This window comes from Arabidopsis lyrata (assembly GCF_000004255.2).
Source record: "Arabidopsis lyrata subsp. lyrata unplaced genomic scaffold ARALYscaffold_3, whole genome shotgun sequence".
NCBI classification, from domain to species: domain Eukaryota; kingdom Viridiplantae; phylum Streptophyta; class Magnoliopsida; order Brassicales; family Brassicaceae; genus Arabidopsis; species Arabidopsis lyrata.
This window is the reverse complement of record NW_003302553.1, coordinates 12,657,210-12,667,032: the sequence shown is the minus strand read 5'-3', so window position 1 is coordinate 12,667,032 and position 9,823 is coordinate 12,657,210. Positions and strand designations below refer to the sequence as shown.

General features: G+C 33.0%; 1 protein-coding gene and 1 pseudogene across 1 annotated transcript in view; one reads left to right on the top strand and one right to left on the bottom strand.

Annotated features, from left to right (window-relative positions):
* The first annotated feature begins 2,124 nt into the window (after positions 1-2,124).
* On the top strand, positions 2,125-3,695 carry LOC9321763 (annotated as a pseudogene).
* Positions 3,696-8,763: 5,068 nt separating this feature from the next.
* The window catches only part of LOC9319655 (vacuolar iron transporter homolog 2.1), a 1,842-nt gene continuing 782 nt past the window's right edge, over positions 8,764-9,823 (bottom strand). The window contains exon 2 of the mRNA XM_021033029.1: positions 8,764-9,224. Within this exon, the coding sequence (XP_020888688.1) occupies positions 8,922-9,224 (303 nt within the window). The 3' untranslated portion in view covers positions 8,764-8,921. The remainder of the gene's footprint in view (positions 9,225-9,823) is intronic.

Here is a 9,823-nt window from a genome sequence, read left to right as displayed (position 1 = left end):
ATTCAAGATCCGGCGAAGAGAGTTTCGGTGAAGAAAAGTAGAGAGAAGTTTTGGATTAAAGCGCAAAAGTGAAAGAAGAAAATGATGATGAGAAGAAGTTACCTTACACAAGCAAAATGATGAAACCGCCTCGGAAGTTGTGTGAGAAGTGGGAAGGTTTTTCCCGTTTTAATAGTAATTAATTACTATACGGTCATAATGATGACAGATGTCACTCGGTTAAAAATGGCTAGTACCGAAATTAAAGGAGTGATGAGATTTTCGGCGGAAATCAGAAAGATTCTCGAGCGCAATCTTTGGTCATTTAAGCATTTAAAGTCCTTCGAATTGGCACGTAGAACTTGGGGGGCTAATTGTTGGTGTCGGATCCCGCACCAGAGGTTCAGGACCAACCAAAGATTGCCACGTAGTCAAGGATAAAGCCAAGTAGACCCACAAGTCAAAAGAACATTCGAAGTGGTTATCACCATGAGGAGAATTCGAAGTGATTTCACTTCGATATGAGTCCGACATCAAAGTCACAATTAATTCGGTTCAAGGACATTTGGGCCGAAAGGCGAGGCCCATGAAGATCAGAGTCAACTCAAATTCAAACGTTAAGCATTAAAGTCAAAGATCAAAACGGACGCATTTAAGAGAGAATAATTGTATTTAATTAGCCATTTAAATGTCGTTTTTCTATGTATAAATATAGAGGCCAATGGCCATGTAAAGGGGACCTTTTTCTTCGAAGCAAGAAATACTATAGCAATTTTTGTAGCAATTCATAAGCTTTTTACATTCTTATTTTTTGTCCCTCAAGAATAATCTTCCCTATTAATAAAAATACTTGAGTGTGTGAATCCGACATCCACAATTTCCACTCACCCACCATAGTAAATACGGGAATATCCATTACCCACCTGCATCATAAATTCAGCAGAACCCCATTAAATGCAAATGAAAACATGATTATATCTTCAAAAAACAAAATGAATTCCCAACTACACACTTATAAACATAAATCTATCCTCATTTAGCAATTTCAACTAAAAAAATTGGAAATAAAAATATTCTGGGTTTTTATATAAAAACAATGTTGATCTTAGAACACAATCAAGACCCTAGTGTGTTAAAACAAAAAAACTTCTTAACCAATTTCATTACTTACACGATCAATGCTTGTCTTGGCTCCAAACTTTGTAAATCAAGAAGATCAAACCGATGTAGAATCACATTCGTTCAGAATAATTTGTTTGTTTGATGGATCATGTTTGTCTCTTATAACTATTCACACATATAAACTAATATTAGAAAAAATAATGATGACTTTTGCATTAATTGTGAGATGAGTCATGTCTAAACTTTTTGGACATTAAATACTGATGTCTCATTGTTTTTTAATGTTATTAATCCCCATTTGTCACTGTACTCCCGCAGAAATCAATTAAGAACGAAATATATTGCTTAACCGGAACAGTGTACGTAACTGAACCGCTTAACTGAACCGTACAGTGAACAGTACATCGTTACGCTGGTAGGGGTAAAATGGTCAGATTTTGGCTAAATTGTCAAAACTTGAAAGCCAATTCTCACTTTACCAAAACATGAAAATAAAACTTGGTCTTATGCCCTGCCATGCAATTTAACCTTTATTTTATGTAAAAATCAAAGGAATCTTTAACGTAAGCTTCCCATGGGTTAACCGATAAATTTCTAAACCAATATTGATCAGTTTACCAAATAAATCAATCGTATATATGTTATTAAATTCTGCAGATTCTTAGCTTCTGTTTTAGGAAATTTAAACTCTTCTAAATCCTAAATGTACGTGTAAATGACAGCAGAAACTAGGGGTGGCCGGGTGGGTACATCTAGAGTTTTTTTGGTTTCAAAGGCACGACACCATAACTAATTTAGGGTGTGTTTAGTAATGGATCGTACGTGAAGATAATCACAATCAAGAAGTTTCTTCAAGTACGTGAAGATTCTCAATAACCAATCAGATATCTCTTAAGTATGGGCTTTAAGATAACCCCCACTCAACCTTTTACACCGATGTATCGTACTCTCTCGACCAGTTTTTTGGGCTGCTGAAAGTTTAAGTACCAGTTCAATCTGAGGCTGATCAATGCGAATACGCGGATGATTATTTTGTACGAGGTAATTAAGCCTGAGCTTATGCCACCAGGCCCACCACTAAAACCTTTTGTGTACCAGAGACCGCCAGGAATCATGAGTCAGATCGAGAGACAGGAGAAGAGGCTGTTGGCTATATGGAGGGCCAGAAATACTGAGAGGAATGGAGAGACAAAAGAAGAAGCTGGACCGGGTTCATGGTAATTGGTAAGCATGTTATTGATGGTTTAGGTTTCGTTTACTAGAAGTAAGATATTTCCTTTGTTTTTATATGGTGGCTTTATATTATATTCCAATAATCTATCAATCAGTTATCTTGAGTAAATGAATAGAATCATGCCATGCAAGCATAAACGCCATGTAGAGACAACCTTCCACCTCCATCTGAAGTTATCAACCTCTACAAGTCTTTTAAGTATAACCAATATTCGGATCTTTGACACGAATACAGATGTCCTTAACGCCTTCCGAGGGAACCGTGATATTGGAGTTATGGTAGGTGTGAAAAACCAAGACTTAGAGGCTCTTTCGGTCAGCGAAGACGCTGTTAACACATGGTTCGTGACCAACATTCAGCCTTACTTAGCTGATGTCAACATCACGTTCATTACTGTTGGGAATGAAATCATCCCCGGAGAAATCGGCTCTTACGTGCTACCCGTCATGCAATCTCTCACCAACGTTGTCAAGTCGAGGAGTCTCCCAATCTTGATTAGTACCACGGTGGCTATGACCAACCTTGGCCAATCGTATCCACCTTCCGCCGGAGATTTCACGCCCCAAGCACGTGAACAACTTACCCCGGTGCTGAAGTTTTTGTCTCAAACAAATACACCTATCCTCGTCAACATTTACCCCTACTTCGCTTATGCAGCTGATCCTGTCAACATTCATCTTGATTATGCAATCTTCAACACCGATGCGGTTGTGGTCCAAGATGGGCCACTTGGTTATTCAAACATGTTTGATGTGATATTTGATGCGTTTGTATGGGCAATGGAGAAAGAGGGCATTAAAGATTTACCGATGGTGGTAACGGAGACCGGATGGCCGTCTGCCGGTAACGGAAACTTAACAACTCCTTATATCGCGTCTATGTACAACAGCAATTTTGTCAAACATGTAGAAAGCGGTAAAGGGACACCGAAGAGGCCAAACAATAGCATAAATGGATTTTTATTTGCTACGTTCAATGAAAATCAGAAGCCAGCTGGAACCGAACAAAATTTTGGATTGTACTATCCTACTGATATGAAGCCCATCTACAAGTTGTTTTGATTTGAGATTCTTGAATAGTAGAATATCCCAAATCATCAATAAATGATGCTCTAGTAGTTGTAATAGAGTGGGATAAGATCAAGATCCACAATAACACTTATTTTCTATGTTGTATGTTTATTGATTTTCTTTTCTTATATAAATATCCGGAAGCAGAACTCATACCATAGAGACAGCTTGAATCAATGCTACCTTTTCAATCGCCAACGGATTCATATTTATACTCCAAAGATAGAATTGCTCTATCCACAAATTTCTTAAAAACCAACAAACTCTCGTACAACATATATAACATATTAGCAACGGATTGAATTTGTTTTCGTTAGCAACAGAACATCCTTTATTAGCAAGGTGACTTCTTTTGTCGTGGTATTACGTACCCATCGAATTGTTACTTTTTATTAGTACTTTTTCTTTATGTGATAAGCCGTACTTGTAGCCATGTTCATGTTGGGCCGGTCTTGTAATTTTTTTTTCTTTTTTTTTTCCTTTTCATGGGTTAGTAGTATAATTATAACAAATTAAAATACAAAAATGATCTAATTGTTTATATACTAATCAATGAAAAGGGGGGACAAGTTAGCATTTTTAGAGATGGTTAATGTTTCATTACGATTACGAGTGTCCCTGTTTCTGTTTCCTATGTTTTACATGAAGGCTTTATCTATTACGTGTTGCATGAAGGCTTTTTTCTTTTTTTATATGAGTAAATTTGGAAAATACCATTTTTATGACTATTTGTTTGAAAAATACCCTATTCTTTTTTTTTCTCTTTTAAAAACTATTTTTAATATATAAAATTACTATAATAGTCCCACTAAAATTTGGTAATAATTAAAAAGAATTTATCACTAAAACAGAAAATCTATTAATTTAATTTTTAAATTAAAATTTGACGTAACTAATAATTTTAAAGATAATTCTTATCTTAAATATATATTTTAAACAATTTACGATTCTTGTTGGAAACAAATATTAAGAGATAGACTTCAGAATATTTATAGATATTATCTTGTTAAATTTTAATATAAAAAATAAATAAACTGTATTTATCTCAAAATAGTTAATATAATTAATATTCCGAATTTGGTTTATTATTTTATTTGTCTAAATTTCGAATTTATTTTTAATTTATTAAAAACGCAGCATTTTAAATGTGGATAAAATTGTCATTTTACATATTAAAAATTTTAGTTTTTTTTTAATTTTTTGGTACGAAAAAATTGTAGTTATTGAAAATAGAGAAAGTTGTATTTTTCAAACAAAAACTCATAAACAAAACAGTTTTCAAAATATCATGTTTTTATTGGTTTTGACGATATATTCTGGAGATTGCTTTTTTTATTGGTTAATTAGATAATAAATAATTTTTCTGATTTAAAATTAAAGAAAAATTAAATGCTTCCATAATCGGTGTGCAAAAACCTTAAATATAAAAATAATATAGAGGGAGCTAGTATTTATTAATTTTCCAAGTTCCTATCATCAATGAAATATCTAGAAAAAAAAGAAAAAAAAATGGGCTTTTGCAAAAATGCCCCTTTTTCAATGCCACTTTTCAAAAATGCACCTTCTTTAAAACCTTATAAAAAATGGTCTTAAAAATATAAGATTTACCCAAATATGTATGTAACATTATTAAAACATACACAAACTACATTTCTATGTATCAAAATCTTATAAATACTTTATAAATACCTTATAAATGCTTTAAATACCTTTAAAAACCTTTAAAATATCTTGTAAAACCTTTGAAAAACCTTAAAAATCCTTTAAAATAACTTGTAAAACCTTTAAAACACCTTATAAAACCTTATAAATACTTGGATCGAGTCTTCAAGTAGTAGTTACAATCCATAAGTACCTTATAAACCTAATAAAACTTTATAAAAATATCAGATTTAAAAAGGGGCATTTTTGAAAATGGACATCTAAAAGGGGCATTTTTGAAAAGGGGCACACCAAAAGGGGCATTTTTAACAATTTCCCTTTAAAAGCAAATTCGTGATAGAATAGGATTTAGTAGTGTTAATCTTACCAACTATAAAAAGGACTGCATGTCCTATGGGTCTAACTCTAAAGCATAAAAACAAACAAACCTAAATTAAAGCAGAAAACTAAAGGAAGCAAACGATATGTACGCAAGTCATGCAATATACATAGCAGAGCCAACTTTGAGTGGACTTGTGATCTTATCCACTCGTGTTTACGCCCTGGTAGATACCGTTAATCGGTACCGCGACTATACATCCGCCACTGGCGATGTAGGGACGAGGAATCACTCTCGCTGCATTAATTATCTAAAGCTTTTTTTATTTGCTTTTCCTTTCTTTTTCTTAAGTTTAATTATTTAGTTTTTGCTGCTATTTAATTTGAGGTTTACCTTATCTCCTTGCTCATGTAATTAGATTTTGTTTTACCTTTCAATCCATAATTTTTTTATTGGTTAATTAGATGATAAATAATTTTTCTGATTTAAAATTAAAGAAAAATTAAATGCTTCCATAATCGGTGTGCAAAAACCTTATATATAAAAATAATATAGAGGGAGCTAGTATTTATTTATTTCCAAGTTCCTATCATCAATGAAATATCTAGAAAAAAAGAAAAAAAAAAAGAGGCTTTTGCAAAAATGCCCATTTTTCAATGCCACTTTTCAAAAATGCCCATTCTTTAAAACCTTATAAAAAATGCTCTTAAAAATATAAGATTTACCCAAATATGTATGTAACATTATTAAAACATACACAAACTACATTTCTATGTATCAAAATCTTATAAATACTTTATAAATACCTTATAAATGCATTTTAAATACCTTTAAAAACCTTTAAAAACCTTTAAAATATCTTGTAAAACTTTTGAAAACCTTAAAAATCTGTTAAAATAACTTGTAAAACCTTTAAAACACCTTATAAAACCTTATAAATACTTGGATCGAGTCTTCAAGTAGTAGTTACAATCCATAAGTACCTTATCAACCTAATAAAATTTTATAAAAATTTCAGATCTAAAAAGGGGCATTTTTGAAGATGGACATCTAAAAGGGGCATTTTTGAAAAGGGGCACACCAAAAGGGGCACATCAAAAGGGGCACACCAAAAGGGGCATTTTTAACAATTTCCCTTTAAAAGCAAATTCGTGATAGAATAGGATTTAGTATTGTGTTAATCTTACTAACTATAAAAAGGACTGCATGTCCTATGGGTCTAACTCTAAAGCATAAAAACAAACAAACCTAAATTAAAGCAGAAAAATAAAGGAAGCAAACGATATAGACGCAAGTCATGCAATATACATAGCAGAGCCAACTTTGAGTGGACTTGTGATCTTATCCACTCGTGTTTACGCCCTGGTAGATACCGTTAATTGGTACCGCGACTATACATCCGCCACTGGCGATGTAGGGACGAGGAATCACTCTCGCTGCATTAATTATCTAAAGCTTTTTTTATTTGCTTTTCCTTTCTTTTCTTAAGTTTAATTATTTAGTTTTTGTTGCTATTTAATTTGAGGTTTACCTTATCTCCTTGCTCATGTAATTAGATTTTGTTTTACCTTTCAATCCATAATTTTTTTATCGTTAGATACCCAAACTTTGCTTTGCTAAGCCATGTAACCTGACTCGGACTTTAAGATAGGACGTACTAAGAACAGGGTAACAAGGTCTGATTTTTTATACATATACATCATAAAATCTAGTAATGTTATATACTCGAGAATTTAGGTTCATGTACTCTGGTTTGGTTCGGTTAGCAGGAGAAACACTTCTGACTTTGGCATTTGAGAAGAGGGAAAGAAGGGAATTAACAATGGAAACTTTGATAGATGTGATTAATCTCTCAAATAGAAGCATTCATAAGTGTTTAAAAGGCATTTTAGGGTTATAAACTCTCTAATTGATTTCGAAATTTGCCAGCTTATCTTTGTTAGAATACTTTGTGAACCCATATGTTTCGTTTAGGAAGTGTTAAGATCTTTAAAATTTTGTTTTTAGAAATAATTTAGGAGTTCAGAAAAGTGTGGATTCATATATGGCCTTGCATTTAGTTTATAGAAATAAAGGATTCTTTAAGCAGAGAGCTTCATGAAATTTCTCAATTTGAGTAAGGAATCTTTCAGATAGTCTTAGTTTCAATCTAATCAGCCTAATCATCATGATCATCATGAGCCCAATCACTATGGGTCTTGGCCCAAACGTAATAAGTACTTTATTTGAAAGCCCTCAAAATCAGTTTTACTAATAAAAGTAATCAGTCCCCTAATAAAATTGTAAATGTTGTCACTAAAAGCACCTTTGAAACATTCTTTACTCATTCAAGAATTTGATATAGAAAAAAATCATAAGCGGTGCACGTCGGTTTTATTGTTTTATTCTAAGCCAAAAGGCAAAAAGAAAAAGATAAGAGAAGATGATAGCTGCTTTAGCAAATTTGATCTTCTCGACTATAAGTTTGTTGTCTAATTCGATTTCTTACGTGATCTTCCATGTCGCCGCTTGTTCTTTTGTTCTATTTGTTCAAACATTCAAGATTCCAGCAGAAGCCATTAATGCCTTGATCAAGCTAGTAAGAGATACGGCCGAGTCTTGTGTTCCCAAATTGTGTAAGATAGTTGTTGATGTAATCAGTGAAGTGTTTACAATCGTGTTTGATCTGGCTAAAGGACGAGTCATGAGGATGTCAGATTCGATCTCATTGACTATTGGTGATGTGAGGGAAAAAGGAATGCCATGGTTTGACCAATTTCTTAAGGAATGGCCGAAAGTTTTTGAAGGATTTATCGATATGTTATTGACTGTGGTTAGTGGTTTATGGAATAACTACAAAGGCGCTTTATATTATGTCTATCGAAAGTTAGTTGAGTAACTAAATTTGTTGTAAACATATATATGCAATCCAAAATATCCGAGAGTTGATGTTTTGTAGTCAATTTTTTTGTGAAATATTTTTGATCGTGGATAATTTTCTTCAAGCCATCAAAATTCAACTCATAGTTTCTTTTTTGCAAATTGTTATATTGAAAGTTTCAAGTCTTTTCATAACCATTAACCAACAAAATTCAAATCTTTTACCGGTAGTACTTTTCTTAGGTTAGTGACCAATTTTTTTTGTAGTATTTGTAACGAATTTTCGAAGGGTAATTCTTTAAGTCTTACACGATCCCGAATTTAGATATAGTACGAAAACAACACTCTTTTCTAACCAGTTGTTTTAGTCACGTTTTTGGGAAATGAAGGTCGGTTTTTTTTTTATCAACTGCACATTAATTAAAAGATAACTCCATGATTGGTTGCCCAATCTAGAGGAAAAAGGTTTACAAATGTGACTTTAGAAAACAGTAAACGAGAATAACGAGGAAATGAAAGGTCGATTAAATAACCGTTTATTAACTTTTTGGTGTTTGTTGTGCATTAGATAGTCTACATCACATATATAGTTGGTAGATTGTGTGATGATTAGAATACAAACATAACGGAACACTGATTGGGATGCATGGAAACAAGAAGACCACATAAAGAGCCTCTAAATTTGCATGGCTGCGGAGCCAATGAACTTAGTGAGACCAAAGGTAAGAGCCATAGCCATCCAACCACCAATCACCACTCTAACGCTCGACTTAGCCACACTTGTCTTTCCCAAGACCGCACCGGTCACTCCAAACACAACTAATGCTATGGTGGCCACAATCGCTACCACAACCATTCTTACCTTATGATTCTCTATGAATACAGCGGCCAAAAGCGGCATTGCTGCACCCACAGAAAACGCTAACGCTGATGCAATTGCTGCTTGCCCTGGATTTGGCAGCCGTTCTTTCTTCTCCTCCTACCATTAAACATACATTTTATAACTATATATATTCATATAAAAATGTCATGTCATCTAAAAGAAAAAGGATAATTAAGTTTGTATAGTGTCAAAGTTTCTATTGATTCCAAAATCAATTGGCAATAAACACGCGACTCATATCTCAAATAGACGAAACTATTATCTCGATTGGTTAAACCAATTTATACGTATATATATATCAATGTTCAAGATAGCGCTAGGCGCTAAACGGGCGGTGATCTAGTGCCTAGCACTTAGAACGCCTAATCGGAGCATAGACGATTTTTTGGCGGTTTAAACGTTTATAACATAAAATATTATAAATATAATATTATATATAAAAGTTATTTAAAATATCTATATAAAACTAAAAAATATGAAATTATAAACAAAACTAGATAAAAATCTATTTATATTTATATTAAACAATATATGAATGTTTATAACTATATATATATATATATATATAAATAAAACTTAACTTGCCATTCAAAAATACATTAAACAAGATCTATGTAATTTTAGGCGATCAAGACGGTCATCTAGGCGTCGCATGAGAGCCTAGCGCCTAGTCGGGGCCTAAGCGACCGCCTAGA